General features: G+C 37.0%; 1 protein-coding gene across 11 annotated transcripts in view; it reads left to right on the top strand.

Annotated features, from left to right (window-relative positions):
- The window catches only part of ncam1a (neural cell adhesion molecule 1a), a 255,652-nt gene that overhangs the window by 155,250 nt on the left and 78,571 nt on the right, over positions 1–21,831 (top strand). For all 11 annotated transcript variants that reach the window (XM_051876836.1, XM_051876831.1, XM_051876832.1 and 8 more), the window contains exons 2-7: positions 14,974–15,048; positions 16,086–16,295; positions 16,667–16,810; positions 18,306–18,443; positions 19,819–19,936; positions 20,806–20,966. In XM_051876836.1, coding sequence (XP_051732796.1) covers positions 14,974–15,048; positions 16,086–16,295; positions 16,667–16,810; positions 18,306–18,443; positions 19,819–19,936; positions 20,806–20,966 — 846 coding nt within the window. The remainder of the gene's footprint in view (positions 1–14,973; positions 15,049–16,085; positions 16,296–16,666; positions 16,811–18,305; positions 18,444–19,818; positions 19,937–20,805; positions 20,967–21,831) is intronic.

The raw sequence follows: 21,831 nt of genomic DNA, 5'->3' as shown, positions 1-21,831 counted from the left end.
ACCCTCAGGAGAGTTTGGTATTTTAAAAACAGACAATGCTGTCTAGCCTTTTGTGAGGTCCTTAATCTGTACTGTTCCTCCATAAGCAGCATGAAGACTAGGTAGCCACATAATTGCTTCCACATTTTAATGAGAGTCATTTATTTTTGTATCATTTATTGACAAATAAACTGCTGCCTTACCAGAGTAGTTAAACCAAAAATGTGTTTTTAGATCCAAATCAATAGCTGGATTGCCATTACAGTACAGCAAAATGACTTCATAACATACAATACGTCCTGTCTAGTTAAAAAAAGAGACTTCTTAAACAAGCAAGAGCTTGTAAATCAGATACACATTTCCCGATTCTGATTCACAAGCTCTTGATTGTTTGATAAGACTTTTTTTGAATGATTCTTTAAAGGATTAGTTCACTTTAAAATCAGAATTACCCCAAGATTTACTCACCCTCAAGCCATCCTAGGTGTATATGACTTTCTTCTTTCTGATGAACACAATCAGAGTTATATTAATAAATATCCTGATGCATCAAAGCTTTATAATGGCAGTGAACGGGACCAACGAGTATGAAGCTCAAGAAAGTGTATCCATCCATTATAAACTTACTCCACATGGCTCTGGGGGGTTAATAAAGGCCTTCTGAAGCAAAGCGATGTGTTTGTGTAAGAAAAATATCCATATTTAACAAGTAAAATATCTAGCTTCTGCCGGACGGCCTTCCGTATTCAACTTATGAAGAAAGTGTAAAACTCTCGCAGTTCAAAACGCTTAGGCTACGTCCAGACCACCTTCCGTATTCAACTTACGACAAAAGCATAACTGACATTGCTTCAGTTATGCTTTTTTCGTAAGTTGAATACAGAAGGCGATCTGGCGGAAGCTTGATATTTTACTTTATAACTTGTTAAATATGGGTATTTTTCTTACACAAACGCATTGCTTTGCTTGAGAAGGACTTTATTAATTCACTGCCATTATAAAGCTTTGATGCATCAGGATATTTATTAATATAACTCAGGTTGTGTTCATCAGAAACAAGAAAGTCATATACACCTAGGATGGCTTGAGGGTGAGTAAAGCCTGGGGTCATTTTCATTTTAAAGTGAACTAATCCTTTAAAAGGCCCTGTTCAAAACAGTCTTGTGTTAATGAATCAGACACTGCACTCCATGTTGCTGATTAATTAAAAAGAACTGACTCAAAACGAAATGAATGAGACTACATTGGTTGCACAGTATGATTTTGATTTAGTAAAAAGTACCTAAAGCATTATTCGTTTTGTGATTCTCACTACACTGGTTGCTCTTTTTGATTTAGTAAAAAGAACTAGCTCAAAAGAGTCATTTGTTGGTGAACATCCCTGAAATGCAGGTCACGATTAATTGGAAAGTCAATATTTTTACACAGCCCATTTTCTGTCTTTCAATATAAGTGCAGTAGCATGCTTATGGGGGTCAGAGTGGGACAGCAGTGTGCTTAGAGTTGTTGGCCGGTTTCCATACGCCATGTCTGGTCTGAAAGCAGGATGGTAATTAGCCCGAGACAGGCACAGCTGACAGACTGCCGCATCAGACACCCCAGCACCCTTCAATCCCCCACCACACGGCTTAGTCAGGATTACCGGACATACCATCACTCTGCCCGGTGCTCCTCTGTCTTCATCGGCGCTGAGGGACATGGAGAGACCACGGTCCACAGCGCAAACAAATTACACGCTCAGCTAAATGGCATGCTGGGTATTTATTTGCAGGAGAGACACTCTCGACGGGGTTTACTTGGAGTTTAGTTTGGAGGAACCGTTGAATTCCCAATTCAGACAGACGGCCGTTTTGTTGGTTAAAGTTGTAGTTAGCTTCTCAAACTGATGTTATGAGACCAGACATGTGCTGCTGGGTACTGGAGGTAGGGAATTGGTTTACATGGGCTGATCTCCGAGGGAGGAGTTTTCTGCCTCAACTGGCTCAAAGCGATGAGCTCGCTCAGAACATTGCAATTGTCTTTGTGCAGATCAAACGCCTTTTCAGTCTGACAGGACCAGGCAATTTCAGTTCCTTGCCATCATTCCTTTTCGAATTAAATTTGAGATTAAGTAGCAAAGCCTTGCTAATGTGGACTTAGCAAGTGTACAGGACGAGCAGGTTTGTAAGGGGGAATCATAAGGATGGCTAATCTTCTTCTAGTGCTGCAACGGGGCACCTGTTCTCTATGACTTTCAACAGTAAGTCAATTAACTTTAATTACAGCTTGTGGCTCAAGGTCCCACGGTGAGAGGCAAGACATCAGGACGATCTACAGCCACACGCTGAACCCTGAGACATTGTCTTCTCCCCAGCAACCTGCATCCGTCCACCCACCTCATAAACATCATCATCCTTTTCTGTTTAATTACTGCTCCAGCTGATATCACACCTCGAGCACACTGCGTCTGGCTTGCTCATTCACAGACAGAGGTGTTGCGGTACATTTGAAACATTGGAAAAGCCAAATACTTCACTATGAACCTGTTCTTTTATTCTTGCTTAAAGGAATAGTTCACCCTGAAATGAAAAAATATAATTAAATTACAATTTAATTTAAAAATGCTGGCCGATACCGATAAGCAGTTAATTGCATAAATAAATAATGATCAAATATAATCTAAATAAATGAATAATAAAACAATAAAAATTGAATATTTAGCAAATAATATATATTTTTTATATGGTACTTTATAATGTTGTGGTGTTAAAATTCACATTTAACATTTTAAACGATTTATTTTTGTTACTTAGTGTTTTGTTTTTGTTTTATTTTTTTAAACAAAATTCTGTAGAATTTTAATATTATTTATTTATCATTTTTTGGCCATAACATTAAAATAACTATTAAGTTAAAATATTGTGTTCCACTAAAAATATATTTTTTACAGCATGATATATTATTATTGTTGTTGTTGTTGTTGTTGTTTTATAACTTTTAATAATCAAATTTTATTCAATAATAAAAAAATATTTGTATTGTTATTTACTCATAAACCATATAAATACTCACATAAATGAATAATCAATAAACAAAATAAATAATTTTATTTATTTATTTCTTTGGGTGAACTGCTGCTGAACTCTTTCCCTGCCAGCATTTTTTTTTTTTTTTTAATTTGCCAGTCAGAGCCAGTATTTTTGATCCTTTTCACAAAATTTTCATGGCCCCCAGAATATTTTGTTGTTGAATGAATATCTGAACATACAATAGGGAGAAGGAAAAAAAAGGAACAGAGTCTCTGCTCTTAAACAACAACAACAAAATTCTAGCTTCATGCATTCTTTTTTATCAACACTTGAATGTGGGTGAGTTTCATAAAAAAGCAACATTTTGAACAAAAAGCTGTTTTTGTCAAAGACTCTGTCCAGATCGGATTCAAAAAAAAAAAAAAAAAAAAATCTTCTTTTGCTTGTTTCTGCTTTTTCTTCACTTGTGTTTTGGACCAGATATTCTGTACTCTTTACGCCCCTTACCATATAACAGCGAAAACATGGATTGTTGGAAATTTCCCTCAATGGCAGAAAAGCGTTGTGTCATAAATGATGGAAAATTCCGTCGATTGCAGTGAAAGAGTTAAAAGAAAATGGACAGTGAGGCAGATGAGATTTCTTCAGCCCTGTCTGTGTGATCGGCAGTCAGAGAGCGAGTTCTGTCTCTCTGATGTTTAGTCACCCATATCTGCATTAAGTACAATTAGTATCCTGCAGGCAGTGTTCAGTCTGGGAGGTGCCCCTCAAGTTTCAAGCTGACACTGCAGACCGTGGGGCATCTGCACCATTAGAGGTAATAACATATGTAAATGAAATGAACTTGTTTTTGGCAAGGGATATTTAAGTCATTTGAATTTATGTTAGTCACACGTTGTGGCAGCCTTTGAGCGAGTGGTCTAATTTATCATCCCGAAGACGTGCCTTGCTTTTAAAGAGCACATTTCACTTCACAGTTATTATGATGGTGGCATTGGCTACTCGTGGCAGTAGTATATTTTTGCGGATGTGTCGCGAGAGGGAACAACGACGTTATTTAAAAACTATGCATTTATTGAACATACTGCATGATCTGAACATTTCAGTGAACTGCATAAATCAACACTGCCCATTTCCTTGGGCTCCCAATATATATATGGGTGCCCCCGCCAATACAGGTACAATTTGATTGGCCAACATAATAAGGCTGGTTCCACACATGATGCTTATCGAACTGCAAACTGACAACTGATGCTATTGTAACAAATAAGGCCCTGTTTACACCTGGTATCAAGATGTGTTTTGGTCAGTCGGTTCAAAAGTAGACAAGGGACATACATTCCTATTTACATCTAGTGATTTAATCAGTCTCTATTGTCCAATTTCTTCAAGGGGAGAGTCTATGGGCGGGTAAATGTATGGCCTTTTTCAGATCTTTTGTTCTAATGGATGAAATAAGCTCGCGCAAATTACATATGAACGCGACCGGATACAGTGTTGTTTCTGCTCTGATAGTTTCAAGACCACGCCGAATGCGGTAAGTGGGTGATAGAAACCAGGAATAGTGAGAGAATATTGTGCTTGGAATTTTTTTCGTCTTCAGACCAAACTTAGGGGGCATTTACACAATACTGTTTTCAACTAAAAGCGGAAAACTTTGAGAAATGTATTTTGGGCATTCATTTACATTCATATTACGTGTTCAGTCTATAGGTGTGTAGTGTTTCTTTAAAAAGTAACATCACCAACTACTGGCCCGGCATGCATAATACAGCGTTTTTAAAGGAACACTCCACTTTTTTTGAAAATAGGCTCATTTTCCAACTCCCCTAGAGTTAAACAGTTGAGTTTTACCTTTTTCGAATCCATTCAGCCGATCTCCGGGTCTGGCGGTACCACTTTTAGCATAGCTTAGCATAGTCCATTGAATCTGATTAGACCGTTAGCATCTCGCACAAAAATGACCAGAGTTTTGATATTTTTCCTATTTAAAACTTGACTGTTTACATCGTGTACCAAGACCGACGGAAAATGAAAAGTTGCGATTTTCTAGGCCGATATGGGTGCAGCAGGCACAATGATATTATGTAGCGCCTGTGACCCCCTGCTTGCACAGGGAGAGTGCCTTGCAACCATGGAGACATTTGTGAGAGACGCTGCGTAATATCATTGCGCCTGCTGCACCCATGGTACGGCAGCAAAGTTCCTTGATTATTACGCCGGAATGAGAGTATAGTTCCTAGCCATATCGGCCTAGAAAATCGCAACTTTTCATTTTCCGTCGGTCTTAGTACACGATGTAACTACAGAAGAGTCAAGTTTTAAATAGGAAAAATATCGAAACTCTTTGGTCATTTTTGAGCGAGATGCTAACGGTCTAATCAGATTCAATGAACTATGCTAAGCTATGCTAAAAGTGGTACCGCTAGACCCGGAGATTGGCTGAATGGATTCGAAAACGGTAAAACTCAACTGTTTAACTCTAGGGGAGTTGGAAAATGAGCCTATTTTCAAAATAATTGGAGTGTTCCTTTAATCATTTTCATGGATCCATGCGAACGGGTATCATAAAAAAAAAAAAAAAAAAAAAAATTGTGCATTGTTGTAGTGTAAGTTCCTTAGCCAACAAAGTTTAAATCTCTTCTGGCATATGCGCTTCCTATAATGTTTACCCATTTGATCAGTAGGCAGAGAGTTGGTGGTCTTTTGTGGCTGTTCGAATGCATCCGACCACATGAGCGTCTACACTAAGAAATCAATGCGTTTTCAACTACCTCTGGAAGTGGTTGTAAGTGGACAAGCTCAAAATGTTTTAAACCCTGTTTACACCTGTATTTAGTGTCATTCACTTGTGTTCTGATTGATGAAAACACTTCTTAATACCAGGTGTAAACAGGGCCACTGCTACTGTCGAGATGATAATCCTCAACATAACCTTTGCTGATGGCAGCTGATGTTTTTAGTAGGAAGTGAAGACACGTTTTGAGAGACCAGCTAACTACTTTATGTTGGTTTAAGAGGTTTAGGTTAGGTTATTTTATAAAATTAGCTTTCAGACAGGAAGATACAAGAGAATTTCTAAGGGGGCTTCAAGATGACTTAAAATTATTTTAAATAATACAAAACAAGCATTAAAGTAAGCCAACTCAAGATATTTATTTTTATTGAAAAACATGGATTTACACTGTAAAGAAATATATTTTTCAATGTTGTAAATAAAACAAACATTACTGGAGTATGTTAAACCTGTAAAAGTCATGTAAATTAATGAAATCTTCTAAATCCATGGTATTTTCATAATGAATATACATTTTTCTAGTTATGGCAAACTCTAAGACACTTTAAAAATATTTTATAGGGTAAAAATGATGAGTAAAAAATGTTTTAAATCGTTATCCTATAATCCATTAAATCACAAAAAACTGGAAAAGTCGTTGGGATTTTAAATATTGTGGTGGACAATGGGACGCCATGAATTCAGAAAGATTGAGAACCACTACTCTAAAGCCAACTGTCATCATTCCCACCATCACAAGCTTGTAATTCCTTGTAAGGGTCCTGCCTGTTTATCTGTGTAAACTTTAAATGTATCGAAGTCAGTCTTCGAGTAGAAGCAGCAGGTCAGTAGCACAGGGGGCTTTATCTTGCTTTGTGGTCCTTGAGACAGACGCTTTGCTCTTATTCTGCAGTCATGCACTTTGGTTGCTACTTTGCCGTCTACCATTACCTCTGGGAGAGCATTTACACATACCTCTGAGGCGAAGGTCGACAATACTACTTATTTTCTAGATCACAGCTGTTTTATTTATGCTGCCCTCTGGTGTAGTAGCATTTTGATCCCGGGATAAACAGAATATCTTCTCAAAAGAAGACATTTGATATGTATCATGTAGCCCTCTTAAACATAAATGGAGAATTTTTAGGCGTGGATTATACATGTCACTTCTTTTGTCCACATGTATAGGCTCATACTTATGTTGGATTTGTGTTGTCTATAATCCTATTAGCTTTATGGATTTTGGTATTACATATAAGCATTCTCCTCAACACTTGTGAACTTCTCAAAGTAAAGCAAAACATCTCAAATAATTAGTTTCATGTCAGAGGCTTTGTTTATTCAATTGTCTGTCTCACACATCTCTTTAATCGTCGTTAATGGACATCTGTTGGTTCTCCGTAGTGTGGACCTGGAGTGTAATTTCTCATTTACGTTTGGATGTTCTGTTTTGATTCAGTGCCTAATTATTCAGAGATGAAGAGCTTCTGAAAATAGTTTGGATGGTCCAAATGTTAGTTGTGGGTGTTTGTAATTGTTTTTGAATGGAGCGTTGTTGTTCATTGATTTTGCCCCTAGTAAGCTGACGAAGGAAGCCAATGTTTTTGTGAAACTTTGAGGGATGGAACTGCCCTAAATATGAGGAAAGTGATAAAGTTTCTGCTAGTCACTTATTTCCTGCATTTCTCTGGATCACAGAGTGTTAAAATAGAACCTCAGAGCTACTCTCCCATCTGTTCTTACAATATGGTGCCGTGTAACCTTGAAAATCGCAAAACAGTGGACTATGACTCTTTTCCCTAAGCTGTTATTACTTTTTGTAATTGCCTTAAAGTCAGACTGCTTTAAAATATAAGCAGATTTTTTTATTTCTTCTTCTTCCTTGTCTAAAGACAAACTTAATTCTGCATTCTCTGCATATCATGCATGCATAGACTGAGACAAATGCTGGAACTGGAATAGTCGGCGCAATTGGACCGGATGATCAGCGTGGTAATGAGGCCATCCAATAACTTTCTCTCACCCCGAACGCCCTCTGTGTTGGCATCTGCTGGAAAAGTTCCACCTAAAGGGTATCCCAGGCCCTCCAGTTTCCATAGTAACTTGCCAAGGGCCCCCGCAGGGTGGTGCATAAAGTTTTTGAGTTCAAAGTTGATATGCCACCCCAGAGATGCTGGTTTCCTTCATTGGCTGGTTGGGTAAGAAGTGAAATATTAAGCTGAAGCAGCTGTTCTCCATGGAGTTTCTCTGTTTCATTTACTGCCAACATCAAATTAACTACTGTATTAGAAGGAATACATGGTCACAAATATAGTTCACCACAAAAATCCTCAGACATGGATGAGCACAGGAAGGAACAGTTTGTGAGAGATATGTAGGCTATATGATGTAATATTATGTAATTTAGTACTGTTCAAAATGTTTGGGATCAGTACTTTTTTTTTTTTTTTGTAAAGAAATTAATTCTTTTATCCAACAAAGACAATTAATTTGATCAAAAGTGACAGTAAAGACATTTATGTTACAAAACGTTTAATGTTACAAAAAATGTTCCTTTCTTCAACGAATACTTTCTATATGCAGCCTTAGAATAATGGTGCAGTCACATTAGCTAATTTAGGAAGAAATTTCACAGGTCAAAAATGTTGATTGAATATTTTCAATAGGGTAGCGATGCATGAAGCACAGCTCACAAAGAACTCACTTTCAAATCAAACAGCTTTCTGTTGGTCGATGCAGCAGATCTCTGAAAAACATGAACCCCTGAAATCTGCATCTCCCTTAAGTCTCACTTTAGAGACTTCATTCAAAAACATTAAAAGATGTTATGAACCCCAAACTTTTTGAACACATATTCTATTATGTTATGTTATGTTATGTTATGTTATGTTATGTTATGTTATGTAAGCAATAAGGTACTCGAGGCTGTGCTGTATCGTGAATAAGTCACGGCTGAAGGGCGTTGTTAGGCAAAAATATGTATTAATGCATTTCATGAAGTAAACTTTAACTAAAAGCCTTCCTTCCGCCGGAAAAAAATAGTCCCTGACCATGAACAGCAACAGAATTTACATTATAACGCCATTAGATGGCAGCAAAGATTGTCCTTACGAGTGAGTCAGTCAGTAGCGAAGACTTTTACATTGAAAAGACTGAATTGTTGTGAACACGGAACAAGACGCAACTGACAAATGCTTTGACTAGCGCTGTCAGTCACGGGAAAACCCCTTAACTGTTAAAAGGACAAGATAATACATCAGACATTTAAACAGATTTTTTTTTATTATAAACATAGGACTGACCTGAAGGAAAATGCTAAATCTGAATGCAGGTAATAAACTCGCTCACTCGATCTCTTTCTCACAATACTCTTCTACATAATACAGTGAGCTTCAATGAACAATATCAATTGAGAACATACAGTTTACGTTGCTAAGAGTGGTTGCTAAGGGTGTTGTGTATAGAACCGTTGGGTGAAGCGGTCATAGCCGTGTTTTATCGTGAATAAAACACAGTGATTCATCAGAATCAAGGACAGGAACTAACTGTTTTATATATTATATTATATTATATTATATTAAAAAAAACTCTTTCAAATGTGTATCTGTCATTTTGAACAACCTGTAATTCAGTAATTGCTCTAGCTGATTCAGTGAGTTCATTGAGTGGAATATTTGTCAGACTGAGTCAAACCAGTTATGCTTGAGTTGTGTGTCAGTTTGAATGACTCTTTAAAGGAATAGTTCACTCAAAAAATGAAAATTCTGTCATCATTTACTCACCCTCAAGGTGTCCGAAGCCTGTATGAATTCCTTTCTTCTGCTGGACACAAAAGAAGATATTTTGAAGAATGTTGGTAACCAAACAGTTGATGGGCCTCATTGACTTCCATAGTATGAAAAAAATACTTTGGAAGTCAATAGGGTCCATCAACTGTTTGATTACCAACATTCTTCAAAATATCTTCTTTTATGTTTAGCAGAAGAAGAAAAAAATCATACAGGTTTGGAGCAATTTGAGGGTGAGCAAATGATGACAGAATATTCAGTTTTAGGTGAACTATCCCTTTAAAAGAGTCATTAGTTTGTGACTGGACTTGTAACACATTCTGTTCCAGGTGGCATCTTATATGATGAAATGGTTAATTTTGATTATGTAGCTGTCACACTGATCTCTGTGTTTAATGAAAAACGTAAACTATGTGATGTGTAGAGGCTAAAACAGACACTTAACATGTGTCTACCCATAATTTATGAATATTACCAAATCATTAATCACTGACAACCTGAGAAAAAATCTGAATGGAGAAGTAGATTCATATTCAATCTCAGATGCACCTCACCTAGTGGTGTGTCTAATAAAATCATGTCTTGAAATGAGAACTCAGCAACTCCATGCTTTGTACCAGGTGTGTGTGTGAACGTGTTTGAGCTAGCCTTAAATCTGCTGAGAAGGAATGACATCATACATATCAGAGTTTGCCCATGCTCTTTCATCTTCCTTTCATAGCTCGCCTGACATGGCATTTCAAAGCACCTTATTTCTGCAGAATGGTAAAAATAAACTTGCTGTCAAGAAAGTTTGTCAGTGGGAGAATCTCTTTAATCTGGCCCACAGAAATGTAAGCTTTCTCTGAGTTGACACCCAACGTCCGGCACACGTCAACGTGTGGACAGCTCATCTCCTCGAAGTCTTTGTGAAGCCTCTGTGATTAATAGTCGTGTGTTTTGCCAACATCAGTGTCTCTGCCTCCGTTACACAGGGATTAATACACCATGTTTGCTGGCATGTTTCACCAGAGTACGGAGATGAATTGCCGCAGCTGTGTATTTACATGAATATAGTGATTTAATGTAGAGGATGTAGCTTTGTGTCAGACGCAAACACACGGATTGGTAACACATCAATGAACTTGGGAAAATGCAGAGCTGTTTTCATTAGCCGTCAAAGACTAATACATACATTTAATAGAAAATTTGACATCTAATAAATGCAGGATTTTACAAGCAGAAATATGTGATCGTAAAGTCAAGAGGAAATTAGATTGGATGTAGATACACAATGTAATATATATTCCTCATTTGAAAGATAGCATTGTAAGAGAGCTATAGCCCATATTCAAGATGGCTACATTTGATATGTTCAGGCTTATTGTGGGTACAGTTTGAAAACTAAAGCTCTTTCTTGCTTCTTATTGCTTTATAATATTATTCTGCGTTTGGCCCAGAAAGGTCTATAATACCTGTAGAAAGATATTGGTTAGCATTCCCATTCATCTCAATGGCAGTAGCTTGCCAGGGCCATGCTAACCAGTCAAACCTTTACACCTTGGTTGGACATAGACAAATACTGAGAGTTTCCTCACAGATTTTTAGCATATTAACTCACTCTCCTCATTTGCTGGTCTGTTTGCATCTGTATTGTTATTGTGCTATATTCTATCTGTCAAATCATGATATGATATGCTAATTTTGCTAAGTGGCCTGCAGTTATCTCTGAAGATTAGGAGTAAAAGATGCTAGATGATCCTGCTGGCGACACAGCGAGTTACCACCTCTAAGGCTGAGCTGTTTCGGATTTATTTTGTAATTAGGCTTATCGATTTGCCATCCTATTGTGTTTTATGTGTTCATTTGCCTTCCTTGTGCTCTCAACAAGGACACAGCACTGCACTTTTGCTGTATTGACACTCGCTACACAAGGAGTCCAAACATTTGGCTTCATTCAATATACAGCCTCAAGACTGCATTACCAAGTCAAAGAAGTTCAAATAACAATATCATCACTGTACCGGATTTCTCATGGTCTGCGTTTATTTATTTTGTTGAGTTGTTCAAAAGCTCTGGTGTTTTTGAGTGGAAATTGGACTATTTCTTAAGCGTAAATGCTTTCAGTGAACAAACAACTTAAGTCATAGGCAAATTTAATATGTTGGCCTTTTCCCTGCTGCAAGTTTTTTTTGTGCTTATGAGTTTTTTAGACTGATTTTTTTACACAATACATGGATAAGATATTGGATTACTGTATTTTACTCAGATTAAGTATATATAGAGACTTTTCAAGCTCAGGGAGCAAGTAATATAGCTGGGGTACTGACTGAGTGCACTTAAGACTTGATTTTGAAGACATTTTTCCTTTTTCGATATGTGCTGAAAGTGTAAGCGCACTGTCTGGAAATTCATTTTGAGAAAACAAGACAGAACCACTGTTTCCTCCCACGGTACTTTAACGTCAGCGGATATCTCTAGTTGCATTTCATATACAGACAAACAAATAGAGATGTTCTTTGCTTGACTGCAGATACTAGAGCAAATATTCTCACAACCACACATGACACTTTCTATCTTGGAGCTTTATGATGAAATACTGGTCTGTAGGTCTGTAGGGGGGTCTGCTTGGTTACAAACATTCTTCCAAATATCTTCCTTTGTGTACAAAGGTTTGGAACAACCTGAGGGTGAGTAAATGACAGAATTTTCATTTTTGGGTAAACTATCCCTTTAAGATTGGGTGAAATACATGTCCACAGAAGGTTTTTTACCTTGGGAGAATGCATATCATCATTGTCATGTTGAAAAAATGCCCAACAACACAGGGAATGAGGAGAGAGTAGCATCTTCTGTTTCAAGTTTGTGTATTACATCACACAGTGGTGTGTGAATTCATGACAGCATTGATAAAGCACAACTCCCTCACACTTTCAGCGCTCATACATCCCTATATAAGAGATTTACAACCACTGAACTTTATTGTGGGAACCAGGCACTTCTCACTGTACTCCTCCTCTGCCAACACCATAACATTTTGGATGCTGTTAGATCCAAAATGACTGATTTAGTGTTATGAGACCAGAGTATGGATTCCCAGAAGTCTATATTTTGTAAATATGGGCCTGGGAAAAGACTAACTGACTTTACTGTGATTTGGCTACAGTGGGTATATAGTTCCAGTGAGAACAACAACCATGCATGTCACTTCTGCACCCCGCATCTTACTCTGTGAGATAAACAGTCACTCTTTTCATAGCTTTTGCTGGCTCTGAGACACTCGCTTGTTGTTTCTCCTGCTCTTTGTCTAGCAAAAAATCCCTCATCACTAAACGAAAGCTTAAAATGAAGGCCTGATTATTTCAGGGGCCTTGTCACAAGTCCATAGTTTTTGAATTTCTGTGTTACTTTTGCTATATTTTCACACTTAAAACAATGATTTGGTAATGCTAATGATCTTGTACCATTGTCCTCTTTTGTGAAATAAGTCTTCTGACAGTTCTCTCCCAAGTGATTCCATTGTTGTCAGCATTAAGTCTGATTCAGTGGGCTATATAACACATCTAATTGTCAAGAAATTACTTCTCTTTAAATGTTTTGGTTCAACATATTTACCTGTTGATCAAAAATTGCCTTAAACTTACACCAGAAAATTTTTATTTAGTTTTATTTAGTAACTTTTAGGTGTGTGTGCTTTTTTTGCAACACAAAATTTTATCACTTTGTTAAGAAAATCTTATCTTTCTGAATAATTTTGACATGCTTCTTTGGTAATTGACTTGCTGGAACATTATATCTCTAAAGAACCCTATCATGTCTTCTAAGTAAATAGTAATTGCTGAATTTGTTAAGTTTTACTCATTTATGTTGTGCACTGTATATTTATTATAGGATATTCATAAGAAAGTATTATAAATAAAATAATGTAATTATAGAAAGAACATTGATATAGTGAAACCCATTAAAACTAATACAGAAAAAAGAAAATACATTTCCCAGTCTAAATATATCTTAGTTATAAAAGTTGAATAGCTCGATGTAAATTCAAAAGTCTTTTTGCAGTGTACAAGAATTAGATGAAGAGTAAATCTGATATATTGAATTAAATGTTTGTTTGTTTGTTTGTTTTTATTACGCATGATATCAATGTGTACAAGCAAGCTCTAAGTTGCAGAATGCTGCTGTGTAGATCTATCTCGTGTGGTTTGGTTCTTGGTCAGTTCCTCTTCAGTTGCAAACAGGAAACAAAGCATTCCTATAATTTCTTGACAGATTATAGTGTTTATGACTGACAAGCTCAATGACACTGCCTGCAGTGATTCCTCTGACAGAAGAAACAATCAGATGTTGTTTTTCTGTAGGTACAGTTTCACTTATGAGATAGAGCGGTTTGCCTTCATCTCTTTTTCTTGCGATGTGATGGCATCCATTGCTTGTGGAGCTAATGGCTGCTTGCTGCCTGGGCTCATCTCATTCACCACAGTTGATGCAGGAAGATGAAATGTATTAGCCTCATATCTGGAAACTAATATGCCATCATTTACAGCATTACGGTCCCCAACTGCACACGAAAGAAAATGTTCAGGGAGCTCGATCAAGTGCCTTCCATTAAACTGGAAAATTGAAGCTTAAGGTACCACTATGAAATATCAGTGTAGTTCAGAACCCCCAGGTAATTGTGGGTGGAAAATAAGTTTGCGAGAGACCTATAATTCACCGTATTTCTGATAGTGCAGAGCCCTAATTGTCATATTAGTCCGAGAATCAGCCTGCCTAACACTGGGGTTTTTCAATAAGTGCTTGTGACAGTACTTGGGGTTACCATGGCTACGGTTTACTGCACATTGCTCTTGTATGCCACCACCCCGCGCACCCGTTTCTGTACCGCGGTACATACTCATCTCCGTCTGCCATATTAACAGAGCTGGAAAAGAGCCAGCACTATTGACGTGTTGTTATCTTCAGGTCCAAAAATGCACGGCCTTGTGCTCCTCGTACACCCACTGACAACATCCTTCCCAGGAGTGCGTTTTAATTGGTTGGCAGACCTAGTCACTGGGGATGTACAGCATATGCTGCTTCTTTTAGTTTCAAGACAAAAAAGTGTGATTTTATGTAAACTACCTTAGTAATTAGATAGCAAAGAAAAGCTTTCTGCTGAAAAGCTTCAGTTAGGATGTGTAGGAGGAACATGTACAAGTGTGTATGGGTATAATTTAAGAATGGGTCATGATGATAACCAATATCTGGTTTCCCAAAGTCATGGACCAAATATCAGGGGATTTTAATTTGATAGATAATATACACTACAATGATTCAATAGTTTGGGGCCAGTAAAATATAAAAAAAATATATTTTTTAAATAGTTTTGCACATTCCTTGTATGATTGGTGATTTGTATCTGGGTTATTTCTGAAATATGTTTTTCTCTCTGTCTCCCCAGCTGCTTTGCAAGTGGATATCACTCCGGCCCAGGGAGAGATCAGCGTGGGAGAGTCCAAATTCTTTTTGTGTGAAGGTAGGAGGATGACCCTCCTGTGATGAAACATATCGGGGGTCACGTCACATTTAACCTTCATAAAGTGCTTTTGATTTCAAACCTGCCGTTACTGCTCTGTTCAGTGCATTTAAACAAGCCCTTTCATTCTGATGGGTGGGCGAGGTTGACTAAAGCTTTGATGTGCTTATTCACTGCAGATAAATTCATTGACATCTCTGACTTTTGCAGTGAATCAGTTTGTGAATTATAGTCCTTGATTTTTTGGTACAGAGCAAAATGTAATGTTTAGGAATAATGCTAGATGAAAATCAAAAACAACTTCTATTATAAATGAGGAACATTTGAAATATTCAGAGGACTCATAAAAGGGGAAAAAAGAAAATGTGACTATATTGTGTTTGGTTTACAGGTATTTTCATGGGTTTTGTGAAATATTTTAACGCACATGAACCATCTTGAGTGTGTCCTGCAGTAGCACTGGATGATATATTAAAAATTGTAAATACATATTATGAATATTTTTGTTCCAGGTATAAAATTAAGCAACATCATTAATTAATGAATGTTGTTGTAATTATTTCTAAAAAAGCAACATTCATGATTGTTGTTCATTTCCGTGAATCGTTTCAAACTGTCTGTCATGATCTGTCTGAATTCTGATCTAAAATTCTGATGTTCAAATGTTAAATTCATGTTAAAATTATGTTAAATATATTAAATATTAAAATATATGAAATGTGACAGATATATGAACATGTTATAGTAAACATAGATGTGGTTTTAAGAAAGTGTTTTGTTATAAAACATGTATAGAATACATGCAAAATATGGAAATGTAATGTAATAATGTGATTTTAGCAATATTGTCTAACTCTGTTCTTGAGTCAGTTTATGGAGATGGATTTTGAATACGCTAATGCACACAGATTAAGATGAATTGTTGAGTAGACAGGCCGTTTAAATGCATTTAAGGCAAAAGTGCAGTTTGTCTCGCGGCTGATGGGCTGACGGTCTATCATAGTGTCTTCTCTCTGTCTGTCTGTCTCTGTTTTCAGTTGTTGGAGATGCTAAGGAAATAGACTGGTTTGCACCCAATGGGGAAAAGCTCAGTCCAGGGAGACCAGACATCAGCGTCAGCAAGAATGACGAATCCTCGTCGACACTTACAATCTACAATGCTAACATCGACCATGCAGGCATGTACAAGTGTGTGGCCAAAAGCGGGGACAAGGAATCTCAGGGCACTGTCATCGTAAAAATTTTCCGTAAGTAACATATTAACCATAAGTAAAATGTTATTTATTATAAATATTGTTTTTATTTAATTATTGAAGTTGTAAAAAAAACTTCTTTCTATGAAATGCAATGCAAAAAAAAAAAGTCTTTCTCAGTATTTTGTCTTGTTTTCCATTAAAATTTATAAACATACTTAAAATAATATATTATTTAATAATTAAGTTTGTTTTTCTTAAACCAGAAATAAACCTTCTCTAAAATATATATTTAAGTATGCTCACGTATTTTCTTTCTGAAAACAATCCTTAATATCTTGTACAACTTTGCTTTTCAAACTTTGACAATTTGTCAATAGTCGGACAAGATGATCTAAGAAGTGCATTTCAAATGTCTTTTTCAGAGAAACTCACTTTCCAAAATGCTCCATCGCCTCAAGAGTTCAATGAGGAGGATAATGCTGACATCATCTGTGACGTCATCAGCTCACCACCCCCAACTATCATCTGGAAGTATAAAAAGATAAGAATCCAGCCTGAGACTGATGGTAAGACTTACAGTACCACAAGCAGATCTCTTTCAGTCTCTCTCTCAATGTTTTCCTCATATTTCACTGTCTTCATGTCTCTCCCGTACTTACTTTCATATTTCCTGTCAAAATCATGTGTGAGCTCTCTTAGCACTGTGACAATGAAAACAGCAAAAATGAAGCACCTGTATTTTTATTGAGAGAACTCGAGTACTCAGAGTTTTATGCTGTTTTCATCTGCACCGTTTTGTTTGTCGATTCAAGCCTCATTTTGGATGAAACTATTTTAAACTCGAAAGGCTCCTCCCTCAGAGACCGCTGGAAGAAACGGTGACCGCAGTTCTCTGCTGTGAGACGTGAACTCAGGCCTCTGCTAGATGAGATTTTCACTCCAAAACCACTAATTGTAGCGGAGCTTGAAAACCAAACTGCTCTATGTAAATAACACATTTTCCACATTTCTCTCATTAACCTCTTCTGTGCTCTTCTTTTGTTTGACTGATGTTTCTTGTAGTTCGGATGAAGTATGACACAAAACACTGTCTATGTAACATACACTCTTAATAATGCTGTGTTAAAAACAACCCAAGTTGGGTTAAATATGGACAAACTCAGCGATTGGGTTGTTTTGACTCAGCGGTTGGGTTAAATGTTTGACCAACGTGTTGGGTAGTTTTATTTAACTCAAATATTGATTATAAATTGCTATATGACTGGTTTAAAATGAACCCAAAATAGGTTGGAAATTAAAAATCAGACACATAATTACTAGAGGCAACAGTTATAATTAAAAGGTGAACATTTATTAATAAGCAATTTAATAAATGTTTATTATTTAATTATTATTTATTAAACTTGTTAATAAATGTTCATTTATTAAACATATTAATAAATGTTAATTTCCAATGTATTTTGGGTTCATTTTAAGTGAGCAATATAGTCATTTTTAAACAATAGTTAAGTTAAATAAAACTACTCAGCAGGTTGCGTCAAACATTTAACCCAACCACTGGATCAAAACAACCCAGTCATTGGGCTTGTCCATATTTAACCCAACTTGGGTTATTTTTAACCCAGCATTTTTTAGAGTGTACTACTCTTACTATTTCTGCAGTATACTACTTAAAAACAAAAGTAGTTGGCAGTGTCCACTGTATTACTAAATAGTAATCAAGTATTCCATTTACAACATTTCTAGGCTAGAAAGCTGTGCTTTATCTAGCTGGATTTGTGTTTTCATCATTTTTAACATATCAGTACTGTTTTACTGTCTCCACAGGCTTAAAATTTTATATGCACCTTTACTTTGCATCTTGAATATAGATAGCACTGCAGAAAAGCCCATAAAGATGATTTTATATGGGAGAAGATGTGCAGCGAGTCATTTTTCTGCCCAGCATGTAATGAGAGGCTCGTTAACATGGCCTCCTTATCTTACTCAAGAGTAATTACAGTCTCATTTTGATTCCTCTCTCACTTTTTCCCCCTCTCTGTTTCTATCTCACACCTACAGTCCGTTTCGAGGTCTTAAGCAACAACCACCTCCAGATCCGTGGCATCAAAAAGTCAGATGAGGGTGACTACACCTGCGAGGGCCGCATCATGGCCCGGGGAGAAATCGACCTCAGGGTCATTAAGGTCATTGTCAATGGTGAGGACTCTATCTCAGAGCCACCTGCTCTTTTGCCTCACATGGACACGGGAGCAGAGACACACATTTACACCAATTAGTCGGTTCTGCTTTGACAGTTTCATTTGAAAGCAGTATATATTAAAGGGTGAGTTCACCCAAAAATGAAAATTATGTCATTAATTACTCACCCTCATGTCGTTCCATGCCCGTAAGACCTTCATTCATCTTCGGAACACAAATTAAGATATTTTTGATAAAATCCGATGGCTCAGTGAGGCCTCCATTGCCAGCAAGATCATTTCCTTTTTCATCGCCCAGAAAGCTACTAAAGACATATTTAAAACAGTTCATGTGACTACAGTGGTTCAAACTTAATATTATAAAGTGACAAGAATACTTTTTGTGCGCCAAAAAAAAAAAAAAATCAAAAATAGCGACTTTATTCAACATCTAGTGATGGGCGATTTCAAAGCACTGCTTCACGAAGCTTCGAAACTTTACGAATCTTTTGTTTCGTAAGATTCGTAAAGCTTTGAAGGTTCATGAAGCAGTGTTTTGAAATCGGCACAGCAATCCTGCCAGTACTGAAACTCGAACCCACGACCTCCAGGTCATGAAAAATGTATGCCCCCCATGAAAAATATATGCCTAAAATTTTTTTAAAATAAACTTAAGTCAAGAATTTTTCATAGATTATAATCTTATTTTGCTTAAGTACATGTATTTTATTTAGATATTTTTTTTTTTTAGAAAACAATACATAAATGCTGTTTTTTTTAAATGCTGTGTGTAATGGAATATATTCTCCCAAAAACAAAAATCTGTAATTTTATGGGGGGGGGTCTTTTTTTTTTAAAAAAAGAACTTTTCTTTCTTTTTTTCATAATTGCAGAAATAGAAAAAAGCTCCAAAACTGACAAACACCTACATTTAAAGTAGTCCAAATGACTTGTGCACTGTATTCCAAGAGTTCTGAAGGCAACTTTTTCGTGATATAATGACACAATGTGACATTCTCGTTGTTATTTAGTGATGACTGGCTTCAGAAAACTTTACAATGTATTATATAGTTTATTTACCCTTACATTTATGCATTTAGCTGACACTTTTATCCAAAGCAACTTACAAGAGAGAAATAAAGCAATTCGTCAAGGAGCCAGCCATATTCATAATATACAATGTCAGGTTTATTTGATAATTATAACTTTTATAATGTTTTTATTTATTTCTTAGTTTATTTTATTATTTTATTTTTTTATAGATGGACCTCCTCATTAAAGGAAAATGAGCTCCACAGAAAAAAAAAATGTTTTTGTCAATTTCAGGTGATCTATCCCTTTAATATATTAGTATTTACCAGAATGTTCTTTTCACCTTTCTCGTTTTCTCCCAGTTAAGCCAAGTATCAGGACCCGCTACACTGAGCTTAATGCCACTGCAGACATCAACCAGGCTGTGACGTTGGCCTGTTACGCAGATGGCTACCCAGAACCCACCGTCACGTGGGCACGGTACGTGTCATTTCTCATCCACTCTTTTTTAGCAGCCCCTTTATCTGTCTGTGCCAAAACAGCACCGAAAAGTTCAGCCAAATCTCTATAGGGAAAGCTAAGCTTTTCCCTCAATCCAGGGAGGGAGAGGGATCAGAGTTATTGAAGCTTGTAAACTAAAAGTGCTGTGAATGGCAGAGGCACCGTTTCATCCTTTCAGCTGCCGTTAGCTATGGCAGCTAAGGCAGCTGGCAGCTTTCAGTATGGCTTTAACTCAAAACTCCAGTGACTTCTTTAACCAAGTCGTGACTGGCGCGGGAATGAGAGGGCGAGATCGCATCAGGTCTGAGCTTCGCCTTGGGAGAAGGAGGGATAAGAGCGCTCACCACAACCTCATTTATTTCGCTCCTTCACTGACAGTGCTGTCATTCGGGGGCCATTTGAAAATGTCGCTCAATTGCTGCTGTTACAAGCAAAAAGAACAGGTATTTGGATCCAAACTTTGCATGACTGATTTAGTGTCACAGGGAAACGCCGCACACAGCATTCTTCTAAATAAAAAAGCCCATCAGCTTCATGTTTATGGCTTTCAGACATTATTTACAGCTTTTATATTGGCTCCGAGACAGGGATATGTCAAGAAACCGAAGATGACAAAGCAGATCTGCTTTTATTTCACCAGCTTCGTCCTGGACTATCAGCATCATGAGAAGCTGTGCACTGCAGGATGAAGAATCCATTTCATGGGCAGGCACACTTTCTCTCTGTATTTTCTGGTATATGTGGAGATGATGTATTCATGACTTTGCCGAGCAACTAACAGCTCGAAGGCCAAACAGTAAACCTATCCTCTCTTTTTTTCTCTAACTCTTTCTCTCTCTATCCTGCAGAACTAATATTGTGCTGGAATCCAATGGGAAGTACAGTCTGAATGAAGATGGGTCGGAGTTGACCATCAAAAACGTCAATAAGCTTGATGAAGGAGATTACCAGTGCATCGCTAGAAACAAGGCTGGAGAGAATAGAAAGGAAGTCGCACTCAGTGTGTTTGGTAAGCGAAAGAATTCTGTCATTTCTGTTGAATCTGAACTGAAAACGTGTACATACGAGTTACCAGGAAAATGTTCTCTTCATTAGGACCGCACAATAAATCAATTTAAAATCTAAATCGTGTTATGGCCTTGTGCGATTATTAAGCCGTGAAATGTTGCAATATTATTAAATGAATATCTAAATTGTATGCACTGTGTGTTTCAAAGTTATGTCATCTATAATGTCATCTACTACATTCTGAATGTACAGGGCTCATGGCGTAGTGTTTCCAGCATCGCAGAACAACTTAACAAGTTATTATACAAATTGCTGCATACAGTTAATGTAGGCTACAACAGACTTAAACATGGATAAATGGTTATCAACAGGGTCGCTGAAAAGGACAAATGCAGATGTTTCTTCATCTTCAAGTAAGGATAAATCTTCGGCAATGCCTGACATTAAAAAGACTAAAAATAAAGCTAAACAAAGAAAATACAGTAGTGCCTACCTAGCGCTAGTCTTCACATTTGTGGGAGTAGAGAACAAGCAGCTATAGCTCTGTGTTGCTGAAATGAAGCTTTACATTTTTTAACTTATTTTATATTATTTAGCTTGACACATTATTTTACTGGAGGAAGCTTCACGTCAAGCCTGATCTCTGTTTGCAACTTTCTTCTTTTCAGCCTGACATACAGTGCTTAGTAAATGCTAAACAACACCAAATTTTATTATAAGTTCTGATTGTTATGTGCCAGAGTCTCTTGAGGCACATTTACAATGTGTTTTTGCAGTGTTGAGCAATGTAGCCAAGCACAGACATATCTGTTGATTTCTTGAACGCAATGGCCAATCAGAGGTGTTTATGTTAGGCTGTAGATTTT

The sequence above is a fragment of the Ctenopharyngodon idella genome, chromosome 21 (genome assembly GCF_019924925.1).
Source record: "Ctenopharyngodon idella isolate HZGC_01 chromosome 21, HZGC01, whole genome shotgun sequence".
NCBI classification, from domain to species: domain Eukaryota; kingdom Metazoa; phylum Chordata; class Actinopteri; order Cypriniformes; family Xenocyprididae; genus Ctenopharyngodon; species Ctenopharyngodon idella.
This window is presented reverse-complemented; position numbering and strand designations above follow the sequence as displayed.